The sequence below is a fragment of the Typopeltis vanoorti genome, chromosome 1 (genome assembly GCF_054136105.1).
Source record: "Typopeltis vanoorti isolate ZY-2024b chromosome 1, IOZ_Tvanoo_1.0, whole genome shotgun sequence".
Classification (NCBI taxonomy): Eukaryota; Metazoa; Arthropoda; class Arachnida; order Uropygi; family Thelyphonidae; genus Typopeltis; species Typopeltis vanoorti.
Window position 1 is genome coordinate 118,189,004 of NC_143549.1, and position 14,133 is coordinate 118,203,136.

Sequence of the window (14,133 nt, forward strand, 5' to 3'; positions counted from 1 at the left end):
AAACACTTTTGATAAGGTCCAGCATAATAAACTCATAAACGTCTTAGAACAACTAGGTCTAGATGACAAGGATCTTAGAATCACTAAAAAAACCTCTACTTGGGACAGACTGCATCTGTCTTCAGAACATTAGGACAAGCAATATCAAAATTGAAGGAGGAGTGAGACAAGGATGTGTAATATCTCTGTTCTGTTTAATATACTCAGATAAGCTTACCAAATGCTAAAAAGATTACTCAGAAGGCTTATTTAATTTCAATCGTCAGTGGAAGCCAGACCCAGAGGGGGTGATAATAAGGAAGAAGTAATGGAGAAGTCATATTTACCTATAATCCAGAGTAATTTAAGAATAAGGTGAGACATATTTTGGCGATTTTAACTTTGTTTGCTTACACTTGGACAGTTATTAGTCAACCGTTTATCCTTATTCTTTCCTTTCTTCCTTGTAAGGCCTTGAGAAATAAGACTTCTGAGTTGTCTTTTTATCATTTGTTAAAATTTGATATAGGTAAATATGGCTTCTCCATTACTTCCACCTTAGTACCACGATCTCTGGATCTGGCTCCCACTGACGAGACCTCAATAAAGGTCAAAACCGGCCTGGGTAGTGGCCCTTCCCTTAATTCATAGCATTATACATGTCGCAAGGAGATGTGCTTTGCATTATGGGAGATATTAAGACAAGTGATGAGAGCTTGGTCCACCTTTACCATGAGTTGCCTCAGTCCTGATGATACTTCAGGAGCAAACTTTGTTTGCTTACACATGGATAAAGGATTAAACTAAATTTATTATAGTCTAACCAAGTGGGAAAAAACTTTCAATAAATGAATGTCAGAATGTGAAATGGAAACAAGGTTAAGAATTTAAATTGCAAGACAAACCTTTATCAACATGAAACCCATTTTATGTAACAACGACTTAAACATGGAAATTCGAGTAAGAATGATGAAGTGCTACGTATGGTCAAGTTTACTATATGGAATTGAAACGTGCGTTGCGTGCCACCCATTTTAACACCGTCCACCATGTCCACGTCGGTCATTTTCGGCGTGCGCCATAGGTGGTTTCCTGCACTAGTGATGACAGAACGTCTCCATTTGTTGATTACATCACTAACCGTTGAATTTGGATGCTCCAGTTGAGAGGCAAAGGCAGTATGGACATGTCAGCAATGTGACACTATGAAGCCTCACTCGAAGTCACTGAGTTCACGTCGTGTTGCCATACAACCTGTAATCAAATGGTACGATGAAATACTGCTTCCTACTACCACTGCACCGGTTTTTATGTTATTAAGAAACCTGGAATGTTCAATGATTTCAAATAACAGTGGATGTCCAGAAAATTATTGGCAGACAGTGAGCGTGAATATCAGTTATTCAGCGTAAGTGAAAAATATTGGTCACGCTTCACCACGTGTTCTATGCAACTAATTAAAAATGCCGCTGGTCAGTAATCGTCAATAGTGTTGATCATAATGGGACACCAACATTTCTTTCGGATTTCGATAAAGGGCTTATTGTGGGTGCCCATCTGGCAGCAGCCAAGATTTTGTAAACATCAGCGATGAGTGATTTTTCAAAGGGTGAGATATCCCGGGTGTTTAATCAGTGCGAAAAAACCCACTTTGTTTGTCTAAAAGGCGTAACTGTGTTTTTAAGAGAATCTGTCAGGAACGAAATCGCCGGCTTCTGAAAAGGCTTGTACGGACAAACCTTGTGTGAAACAGTTGACCGAAGCATTTAATGAAGTCTGTTCCCAACCCCATCTCACCAAACTCTGCACAGGGAATTGAAGCGGATCTGCGATGGGTACATCAGGCAGGTCCAACACGGTATTAAATAAAAGTGTCTAATTCAGTGGTGGTATGTGTACTTAATCGCTCTATAAATTACATAAACTGATTCCGGAAAAATTTTCTTCAATAGTTATCAAAGGACGAGTAGGCTTCTGTTATTTTCTACTCATATTATATGAATAAAAATGTAAGGCGCTCCATTAAAAGAAAATCATAATGCCTAAAATAAGGGATTATGGTTATCGATGAGCAGGCGGAGAATCCCCTTATATTTCATCAAACATATCAGCAACTGAGATATCAGCACCTGTGGTTTCACCAACCATATTAGCACATACCACATCATGTGTGTCGTAAGTTACAAGTAATTTAGGCAGCATATGGTTTAGTTAAAATAATAATTTTATTTATGAATATGCCGTTAACAAGGTTTTTTTCTGATTCCCTTATATGGATCTTTTATGAAACGCAAAACCAGCAAATAGTAGTTCCAGCTGAGGAGATATGGCTGTAATACTTGCCATCTAAAATTCTAAAGTAAATTTTCATTCTGATATTCCAACACACTGTCCAACACAATTTTTGCTGACTTTTATATGAGACTTGTCTTTTACTAATTTAGGTGCGCTGATTTCAAATATCAAACCCATTTTTCTCTATCACGTCAGGTTTTTCCTCTATGGCATTTTCGTTTTGCTAATTTGTAAGTTTTTGATAGTTTTATGGAGGCAGTACTATTTAGTGGATCAAAAAAATCGATTTTTTAATATTTTTTTCTGAAAGTATGTAATTGTAAAAATCTGTTCCTAACGTTTTATCAAGAAATTCGAAAAATTCTCGAAGATATAGCCTATTATTCAAAGCGGTGCGCAAATCAGAATCGGAGCGCTCACCGCTCTCGCTTGTTAGTAAACGAATAAATGCGTAAGAAACTACAACGGTACCTACTGGCGCTTTGAATGCGAGAGAGGTCGATAATGAGATACATAACTACTTAACAATATTCATTAGAAAGTACGAGAATATTTATAAAAAAAATAACAATTTTACTTACACATGAGTTTCATCGAATAAAGTTTTGTTTGTAGCAATTTCTGCTGTGTGTTCTGTTTTGGCAATCCCTTTGAATACTCCAACAGTAGTCAGCCATCATGTGAGAATCCCATCTTCCTTGGTACCGATCTTTCATAGTTTTTAAGTCTTGATGAAATCTTTCGCCTTGTTCATCGCTTACAGCACCTAAATTCTCGGGAAATCTATCAAGATGACTGTATAGGAAATGAAGCTTTATGCTCATGTTGCAACCTAGGCGCTGGAAAATTTCAAGCATTGTTTCCACTAGATCTTTGTAATTGCACGCTTTTTTGTTTCCAAGAAAATTATTCGCAACCATCGTAAACGAAGTCCAGGCCTCTTTCTCAATTTCGTTCATAGAGTTGATGAAATTTGGATCTCTCATTAAAGTTCTAATTTGCGGTCCATCAAATACATCGGCTTTAATTTTTTCATAACTAAGTCGTGGAAATTTTTCACATATGTATTGGAAACAGTCACCTTGTAAATCTAAAGCTTTAACATACTGCTTCATAAGACCTAATTTGATGTGTAGAGGTGGAAAAATGATTTTTTCTCTGTCGATTAAAGGTTGATTTATAACATTTTGTTCTCCAACATTTAAGGATATTCTAAGAGGCCAATGTTTCTGACTCCAGTGTTGGTTTCTAGCTCGACTATCCCAGAATCATAGAAAACACAGAAATTTGTATATCCTCCTTTGAAAGCCAAGTAAAAAGTTCATTTTAAGATCCATACAGATTATCTAGTTATGGTATATATATTTTAAGAACCTTTTTAATGTCTTCATATGTTTCCTTTAAGTGGACTGAATAGCCAATAGGAATTGAGCCATATACATTCCCATTGTGTAGTAAGACACACTTGAGACTTCTGCTTGAACTGTCGATAAATAAACGCCACTCATTTGGATGATATTGTACAACACTCATTTCAGTTAGTAAACCTGTCACGTTGTTACAGTAAACAAACCCACACTTGTGTTTAAAATATTGTACAAGATTACTTTCCCTGCTACGATAAAAAGTTATCTTCGTATCTTGCTCCAGTAAGTTTTTTTCATTTAATCTTGAAGCTAAAAATTCCGATGATTCCTTTGATAGGCCCAAATCTCTTACTAAGTCATTCAATTCCGCTTGAGTAAAACGTTGCGGTCCAGAACAAGAAATTAAATTTTCATTGTCTAAATCAACATCCGGGTCTTGCTCCTCAAGAACATCTGGCATATCCCGATCATGCTCTTTCTCAAGTAAAGGAAGTCCTTTATAAATTGCACGCCTATTTCATTGGAATGAGCAACTGGCCGAATTGCTGAGTCGAGAAATGGATACACAATTTTTTTCTTATTCTTCTTATTATAACCAGAAGTCTGAACTAAACAAAAATAGCAATCATCTACGTGATTTTTCGGTTCACGCCAAATCATTGGAATGCCAAAAGCATTCCAATGATTTGGCGTTTTCTCTTGCTCTACTGTCGTAAATTTTCTACACATGACTTACACATTTTAATTGGAGCCCATGACTTGTCCTGATCTGCAATTTTTACGTCATAGTATGCAAAGTACACTTCCTTAACGAAATCACTGATATTTGTACTTTGACTGGGAACAATAAAGCTGCCACAAATGTAGCAGAAGGAATCTACACTATTGACACAATTTCGAATATTAGACGTGACGTATTTTCTTCACCGCCGACTAACATGCAATTAACAAGACAAAAAAAACCCAGAGACTTTACTGAAACGTTATAAGCGCTAATCATACTTTCACGATTGATTAACGATTGCTGATTTCGATCGTTCTTTGTCCGCTATGACGCATATAGCATTCATTTGTTTTAGGCAGTTGTCATCGCCTACTTTTCATCACCTAAATGTATTAGGTCGGTTATCGGTGGCCTCTCTCGCATTCAAAGCGCCAGTACGTACCGTTGCAGGTTCTTACGCATTTATTCGTTTACTAACAAGCGAGAGCGGTGAGCGCTCTGATTCTGATCTGCGCACCGCTTTGAATAATAGACTATATCTTCGGGAATTTTTCGAATTTCTTGATAAAAAGTTAGGAACAGATTTTTACAATTACATACTTTCAGAAAATAATATTAAAAACACGATTTTTTTGATCCACTAAATAGTACTGCCTCCATAAAACTATCAAAAACTTACAAATTAGCAAAAAGAAAATGCCATAGAGGAAAACTGACGTGATAGAGAAAAATGGGTTTGATATTTGAAATCAGCGCACCGAAATTAGAGAAAAACAAGTGTCAGATCATAATCAGCAGAAATGTTTTTTTTTTTTTTTTTTGGCCAGTGTTATCAAACAAAATATGCGCAAAGGGTTGTATATTCTTCCTATATTTAACAAAATAAAGAAAGCCCCTAATTATATGGATGACCTGAAATACTTGCCTCCTGGAAGACCCTCATTACTCCGTTGAAATTCATTTCCTTGCCATTCGCATTCCGGGTTACATTGACCTAAGTACAATTTTAAAAAATTATTTTTTCTATTTTATATAAGATAAAACCTGCTATTTGCAATCCTATTTTAGCAGGAGAGGTTAAAAATAATCATTGAAGTAAAATTTTGTGAAAGTTCATTTATTCAGATTTAAAAATATTATTTGTATATATTTTTGTAAAAAATATAAATTATACATATGATCAGTGACTGCAAGCGTTTCAAATATCTTGACCACTTTTTGAATAGCATGTACATATCTATACAGTAATATCATTGTATTTTAAAACGAAATTCTTAATGTTATTAAGATTTCTCAGTGCAAAATACTACACGCAAAATAGTTTTGTTTCAACCTGGTTTTGGCATGTAGGTAACAGTCTAGAATTCCCTCTAAGAGACATCGACTTTTCTTTCTCTTTCGCTACAGAAAATAAAACAGAGACAACTGTAAATCCTGCAATGTATACTGTGAGAAATTAGAATCAAGATTGCCCGTGAAACCTTTTCGTACTATACGAGGGGTGGTCTGAACCTTTCTCGGCCTAACAATGAAGAAATGAATTTATAATTTCAAAATTAATTTTATATTTCAACATAATTTCCCTTAAGACTAATACATTTATTTCAGCCATGCTCCAGCGCAATTATCCCGTCCCTGTAGTGGATCTCAGTAAGATCTGCAAAATACCCCTCTACAGCTGCAATCACCTCTTCATTCGAAGAAAAACGCTGACCTGCGAGGAAAAGGTTTAGTTTTGGGAAGAGATAGAAATCAGAGGGAGCCAAATCTGGGGAATAGGGTGGATGTCCCAACAATTCATAGCGCAGATCCTTTAATTTTCCCATTGCCAAAACACCTTTGTGGGCAGGTGCATTGTCCAGATGAAAGATGGTTTTTTTCCTTCTGCAAACTGGGTCTTTTCTCACGAAGTTTTTCGTCTAGTCTGGTTAAAACACCAGAATAATATTCCCTGGTTATTGCTTTACCGTTTTCAAGATAACTAATAAACAAACTGCCTTTAGCATCCCAAAATACCGATGCTATGACCTTTCCTACTGCAACTTTGTCTTCTTTGGCGCTGAACAACCGGCTTCTGTTCACCATTTTGACTGCTGTTTGGATTCTGGAGTGCAATGGGCAGTCAAAGTCTCATCCATAGTAATAAATCAACGCATAAAATCATTTTTATTCTTGTTGAAACGCTCCAAGCACTGTTCAGAGATTTTCATGCGAGTGCATTTTTGAACTGCTGTGAGCAAGCGCGGCACCCATCTTGCACAAAGCTTTTTCATATGCCATTCTTTATGAAAAATATACCCTACACGTTCTTTTGAAATGCCTGTTGTCTCAGCAATTTCACGCACTTTGACTCGCCGGTTCATCCAATAACATATCGTGAACATGATCAATGATTTCTGGTGTTATTACACTTTTTGAACGTCCTTCATGTGGATCATCTTCAAGGCTGGTACGGCCACGTTTAAACTCATCAGTCCATTTCCTAATTGCGAAAACGAAGGAGAAGAGTACCTATAAACATTTAGGAACTTGGAGTGAATTTCCTTTGGCGTTAAACATTATTTTACATAGAATTTTAGAACTGCACGATAATCAATTTTATCCATTTCAAGGGATGCAGCCAAGACTTTGCTTCCGACAGCTGTATAAAACAAACTACTTGATAGAATGACTTGCAATTTCACATGGATGCTTAACAGATCTAACAACTGAAAATGAATTACTTGTCGATAGTGTTGCCATCAATTGTCGAGGTCGAGAACCTGTCAGACCACCCACGTATAATCAAGTATAAGGATGGCATAAACATTCAAGAAAGGGGAATTTCTCTCTCTCTCTCTCTCTCTCTCTCCTTATTCCTCTTCTTCTTTTAGATTCCGGGCTGACTCCATGCTGATTAATATTTGGTTTGACACCAAATAGCATTCAGTATAGTATATTATGTAACTTATGGTACATTATACGTGATGGTACATTTATAAGGGCTTTATATTATATTATATTATATTAATGATTTTCTCTCTCTCTACATATACTGTATATATATATATATATATATATAAAGGATTTTTATACGAGATAGTTTATTTCTTAACGTAATCCAGAAACCCTGCCCTGGAGACTAAACATGGAAAATTTTCAACTCACTTCAGAAATTCAGTAAATGGAGAAGTGGTCTCACAGCGTCCAATTAAATTCATCTATCACCTGAAAACATTGCCACAATATCATGTGTATCTATTGCGGATTCGAATTCACAGTTTCTTGGTTTCAGAGCGTATATATTAACCAATCAGACAACCTGACCGAAAATGTTATTATCTTCTGCTGTTTAAAAATGTGCATGAAAGATACTTTCTATTTAGGAAATATCTTTCCGTTTTTTATCTTTCTAAGTGTAAACACTGAAGAAAGTGGAATTTATTTCCTCTCTTATCTTCTTCTTTTAAATATCGGACTCTATGCTGAATTTCTAAGTCTTTTTTCAGGCAAAAAACAGTTCAGGAAACATTCCACTAATCAGAACTCACAATCTTCTTAGTGCCGAAAGTTTTGAGATGAGGAATGCAAACGCCACTTTCACTGAGCTACGCTGGACCTTTTTTTTTTTTTTTGTACGATACCACCACGACCATCTGATGAAAAGACAGAGAGGTAATCAAGAATGCTGCTGATATGCAGTACTTGCAGAATGATTTCAATCGGCTAGAATTGTGTGGATTGAGAAAGTTGATGTCAGTTCAATGTCAGTAAATGTAAATTCATGCACACCACTGTGATTAGATATTCAATGTTGTATTTATTGGAGGGATTATGCTAGGAGAAACTAATCTGACTATGGATCTTGGTGTGTTAGAGTGAATAGAGAGGAAGTTCAATTTCAAGGACCATGTTACAAAGAGGATAATTGCATTGCTGAAACAAACTTTGACATATGAAGATAATGATATCATTTTGCCTCTTTACAAGGTCTTGATAAGACCTCACTTGAACTATTGTGTGCGGGTCTGGTCTACTCGTTTTCATGCTGATTCTAATAGAGTGGAGAGCGAGAGAGTGAAAAGGAGAGTATTAAAAATGATATCAGTATTTTGGAATACAGATTATGAAAACAGATTGACAATTTGTAGACTGCACTCAGTAGCAAACAATCGAAAGAGGGGGGGGTGACAGGATAAACATACTCGCTGCTGGAAGGATCATAGAAGATTTCAGTTGATGGAATTTTTTTATTTTATGGAGAGTGAGGAAAGGACGAGAGATAATCATTGGAAGCCGAGAATGAATGCTTCAAGAAGGGAGCGAGATCTAGCTTTTGCTCTCGTAAAGTGGTGTGTGATTAGAATGGGATGGCATTGGATATTTTGTGTGCAAGCAATGTGAATGAATTCAAGAATAAGTATGACATCTGGTGCGTGTATTATGTGATTTCCTTCAATGAGTCCTTAATTCCCTGGAGGTCTCTCGTAATAATACAATGCAATACAATACAATACAATATAAAGTTTATTATTCTCATCACGTATACATAATTATTAATACCGAGAGCTCTAGGGAGTCAAGGACTCATCGAGAGAGACTATAAATCATCCATATCAGCTGCCATTCCTAAAATCCATTCACACTAGATGCATTCACTGCCTCTAAAAGTAAACTCTTCAACTCACTCACTCACTCACTCCTCTCTGTTAGAAAAACGTAGCTCTTACCATTTTCTTGACTGTGAACCAACTTAACTTCCAAGAATGCCCCAGTGTTCTCTCCCCACCTTTCAAATAACCAAATTTTTATCAATCAGATGATATCCCATAACGTCCATTCAAAGGGTTATTGATCTCTGTCATATCCCCCCCCCTCTTTCTCCTGTTAACCAGAGTCTGCAATCCATATACTCGCAGTCAATCATCATAATGTAAATCCCATAATCCGGAGATAACATTTGTAACTCTTCTTGGCATCCTTTCAACAGCTTCTTTATCCCATTGGAACCCAGGAGACCGAATCTACGCACAGTAATCTAGGTGTGTCTTATCAAAGCCTTATAAAGAAGCAAAATTACTTCCTTATTCATATATGTTAAGATTATCTTCAAAATCGCAATTATACTATGAGTTGTATTTGCAAGTTTTGCTATGTGACCTTTGAACTTCAAATTCCTATTCACCAATACGTCAAGGTCCCTTGCTTCCTGAGTTTCTTGTAGCATAATTCGGATAATATAATATGTCGCTGGAACTCAAATCATCAAAGTGGATAACTTTATACTAACTAACATTAAACTGGCAGCCATTCTCGTTTGCCCAAATTTCCAACCTATTCAAATCATTTTGTAGGTGTTGAATATCAGTAGCACCCTAATTGCCCTGACTCTTCTCGTCATCGGCAAAAAATTATACATCTGATGTTAGACCCAGCTTGATATCATTAATGTATAGATTGAACAATAATGGTCGATGGATTGAACTCTGAGGTACGCCATTGGCCACCTTAAATCGAACAGATTCAAACCCATTGTATACCGCTTTTTGATATCTCTGTGTAAACCATCCCATGAATCGACTCAAGAGTTTATATACCAATTCCTGTTCTGCAGTTTATGCAATAGCCTTTCGTGTGGTATCCTATCAAATGCCTTAGAAAAATCCAACATTATCATAAGGTATCAATTCCCTTTATCCAACTCGACCATAACGTAGTTATAAAATATGATTCCCCATGCATTGTTGACATTTTCCCCATTCAGTAACTGATACCATGGGACTATTCCTGGTATTTTCCTAAGTTAATCATAATTTCTACCAAGTTATGTTTACTAGAAAGCAAGAAACTACAATTTCTAACAGCATGTAAGCTGTTTTAATCAGAACATGAATACAATTAGATACTTCCTCAGAAATCACAGCACGATCTCTGTCACCAATTGGTGATAAAATAGCGATATTCACAACAGAGATCCCTTCTGAAGTTATGAGCAAATCCAACACTCTTTGACTTCCAGTTTCTCTTGTTGCATGCTGTTTGAGGAAGGAAGTTGTTTCGCAACAATTATTGCGAAATGTACCCAATCAATGTTTGGAAAATTAGAGTCACCCATAATGATCACTAGTTTGGTACCCATAAGGCTAAAATGGCGATGCATTTCCTCTTCCCCAGCAACTGTTCCACTAGGTCTGTAGCAATCCACCACCATATATTTCATTCAGTTAACCTCCACTTCTCACCAGATAGACTCAAACTCACCGCTACATGGTACGTTATTGTTTTCTTGTGTTTCTACTCTAACTGGACTTAAGTCATCTGATATCATTAGTAGTACTACTCCTCCCCTCCTATCTCTTCTGTGATTCCTAAAAATAGTATACCCATTAAACTCGATCCTAATTACCATATCTGATTCTGATAGTCAGGTTTCACTAATGCCAACAATCTAAGGCCACATCATATTCAATAAAGCAACGAACTCAACCCCTTTGTTTCTGATGCTCCTGGCATTTGTTTATAGACATAATAAATTACATAATAAAAAGATATAACATAAGAATGCAGAAAGTATTCAAACCCAAAGGTGGACATTCCCGATTTCATGGTTCTCCTGCAGGTATCAATTGTAAATTGCCAAATCGTCCGGTCGATTGTTGGTAGATAGCGTACTTTTGGGTATACGAAGGGACAACATATCGACATGTAATATTGCAATAACTTTCGGACGGTGCAATATACTCAAACATGAGATTTGTAAAGCGCATAAAAAGTCTGTTAACAAACAATTGAAGCAATACTTTTCAAAAAAATTCATCGATGAATTATTTTTTCGTTCAATTATTTTTCCGAGTAAGTGTCGTGCGATGAATTATTGTTTGATGAATTGTTTAATCGATCAATTGCTTTTTAGAGGAACTGCTCTTCGTTAAATTGTTTTCGATTAATTGTTTATTCGATGAATTATCGCTCTTTCGATGAACTTGTTTTCGATGAATTTTTAGGGTACCAACGGAAGAGTGTGAACAAATGCTTATATGCTTTTGGCTATTAAGGCACAGGTTAAAAATCAGAACAGAGAAAACTCTCCAAAGAAAATAGCTTGGTAAGGATATGTCAGGAATCAGCGCATTAGTTTCTAGAAAATTTTCATGTCTCTTTCATTCTTGGATAAGCCGATGTAACAATAGAAGTGATGGAATCCATTCTAGTAATCATTAGTTATTTTGCCGTCCATTAAATACTAGCAGTCAGATGGCCGATTCTAAGCTTTAATACACTTTTTCGAGATGGGAGCAATAGAACGATTGCTTGGTGTGCAGCTTTTGTCATACTTTTTGGTACGAGCTGGATAAAGGCTTGTCTTCATGCTTTTAGACAGATGTTATATGTGTATGATAGCGTATGTATGTAATATGGAATTGGTGTTATATCTGAATACTGCGCGAGCACAGTTTGGGGAATTCCATCTGGACAAGCAGACGTATTGGCCAAATTAAGTTGTTGTTTTTTTCGGATGTTTCTGGTTAAATCTCAGAGGAAACATGCAGTTCTGTATGTAATCTAGGGAGATGTGACTTTCACTCCGAGACGATACCCTTATCTCAGAATAGTGTTATCCTGGAACAATTAGGATAAAAGGGAGGTGAATAAATGAAACGGCAGAAGTTGCCATGGCGAAGGATGAAAGAAACGATATATAAATGAGCAGTTTTAATAATTTATAAAATAAGATTTCATACACAATAAATAAAAAAAAAACAGAGTAATATTTACCTGGAAGTTGTGGTTTTTCGTTTTGTACATTCGTTGCTAAATAAAAGAAAAGAAACATCTAAATCGATTATTCTAATATTTAAAAATTATTTTTGATATTTAGCTCACCAGAAACAAATATAAGCTCAGATATTCCATTCAATTCCAAGTTACTGAGAAAGTTTCTTGTTTCAAAGCCCTTTAAATGATTCGGATCAGTGTTTCCCAGTTGTCGGGTAACAAGAACTAATGCAGTAAAAGTGAAAATTAATATAATAGGAATCTCCTGGTCAATACGACCTAAAACGAACAGACATTTGTGATGCATGTGAGGAAGTACAGAATATGCCTTGGCGAAGGACCAGAAGATTCGACTACAGTTTGAGCTCAAACAAGTTTAGAAGTTTTGCTTCCTTCTTAACGAGAAAAAAACAATTTTAATTACGTCTGCTCCACGAGAAGTTTCATATATAATCGATAACAAATAGAGTACAACCCTCTTAAAGACTATGGTTCTTCGGTTTCTGCAATAGTTGTCAAACAATAAAGTATTTAAACAGAATATTCTTTTTGTTTTAAAAACATTGATTTTTTAAGAAAAGAGAAATATGTATTCAGACATTTTAAACTCGATTCCAAGTTAGCTTTCCGAAATATACTATTCAAAAAGCAATTTGAAATTATTACGATCACAGTGTTTCCAATGATTGGGTGACGAGAATAAATTTAATAAATTTTGAAAAATTACGTAACACGGACCTTCTGGTCCATATATGCAATTCTTTGAAATGAAAAAGTTGTCATTTGTCGATCATGTAAGGATGGGCAGAAGATACTTCGGCAAAGGACCAGAACACTCGAATGCAGTTCGAACTGAAACAAGTTCAGAAGTTTTGTTTCCTCTTTATACTGATTTTCACGATAAGAAAAAAATATAAATGAACAGCTTTAATTAGGTTGGCATAAGGTTTCAAATATAATTAGAAATATAGTTCTGCTATATTAATATAATAGCAATTACTACTTACTTCTTTGTTGTGGATTTTCCGTATTATCTATGGTGGCTGAAACAAAGAGAAAAAATATTTAAACAGAATATTCTCATATGTTATAAGATTTTTTTGATTTTTGAGAGAAGAAATAGACTAAATCAGATATTCCTTGTCTAAAATATACTATTTAGAAAGCGATTTTAAATAATTAAGATCACAGTATTCCCGTTCGTCTGGTCACAAAGAAAATTTTGAAATATAACGTAACAATGATCTTCTTTTATATATGCAACTCATTGAAATCGGAAGAATTGTCACTTGTGGATCATGTAAGGAGCAGAAGAAGATGTCCCGGAAAGTACGAAGTCTAGACTACAGTTTGAGTTCAAACATGTTTAGAAGGTTAACTTTCTCTTTAAAACTATTTCCTTTGTTTTTATTGCGAAATTATAATTCCCGATTTTAAATTTCAAAAGGTTGAGTGTGGGAGCGATAAAGTGTATTATCGTATTACTATTTAATTCCAAGTTGTGGTTTTCCTTTTCTATAGTTGCTGTTAAACACAGATAAAAACGAAACATATTTAAACAAACTATTGTAATATTTTGAAATGAATATTAATATGTAGGTCAGGAGAAAAAAAAATAAAGTTAGGTTGAAAGTTTTGAATGTTTTTTAATTTCTGCAAAAATATATTTGCCTTTTAATCCAACAATAAACTGAATTATTTCTGAATCAATCCCAAGTAACTTTTCAGAAATGTGCTTATTTTAAATATGATTTTAAATTATTCCAATCACTGTTGCTCAACTGACGGGTCACAAGCAATGAAAGAAAAAAAATGGATTGCTGATCTCAGGGTTAATATTTGCTTTAAACACATTCACTTTATAAGTTTAATGGGTTTTTTTTTTATTTAATTTTAAATTGCTGCGCACCGCGATGATCAAGAATCCAGATGATTATTTCAAGTGGAAAGATAAAATAAATCCGATTTTTTTACCTTGTCCAGTTTTACAATGTAAAATTTTTGTACCCTGTT

General features: G+C 35.3%; 1 protein-coding gene across 1 annotated transcript in view; it reads right to left on the reverse strand.

Moving 5' to 3' along the window:
• LOC150110347 (uncharacterized) overlaps nucleotides 1-14,133 on the reverse strand; it is a 227,789-nt gene that overhangs the window by 114,547 nt on the left and 99,109 nt on the right. The window contains exons 9-11 of the mRNA XM_090396216.1: nucleotides 13,128-13,163; nucleotides 12,121-12,156; nucleotides 5,291-5,359 (exon numbers count right to left, since the gene is read on the reverse strand). Of these exons, the coding sequence (XP_090252342.1) occupies nucleotides 5,291-5,359; nucleotides 12,121-12,156; nucleotides 13,128-13,163 (141 nt within the window). The remainder of the gene's footprint in view (nucleotides 1-5,290; nucleotides 5,360-12,120; nucleotides 12,157-13,127; nucleotides 13,164-14,133) is intronic.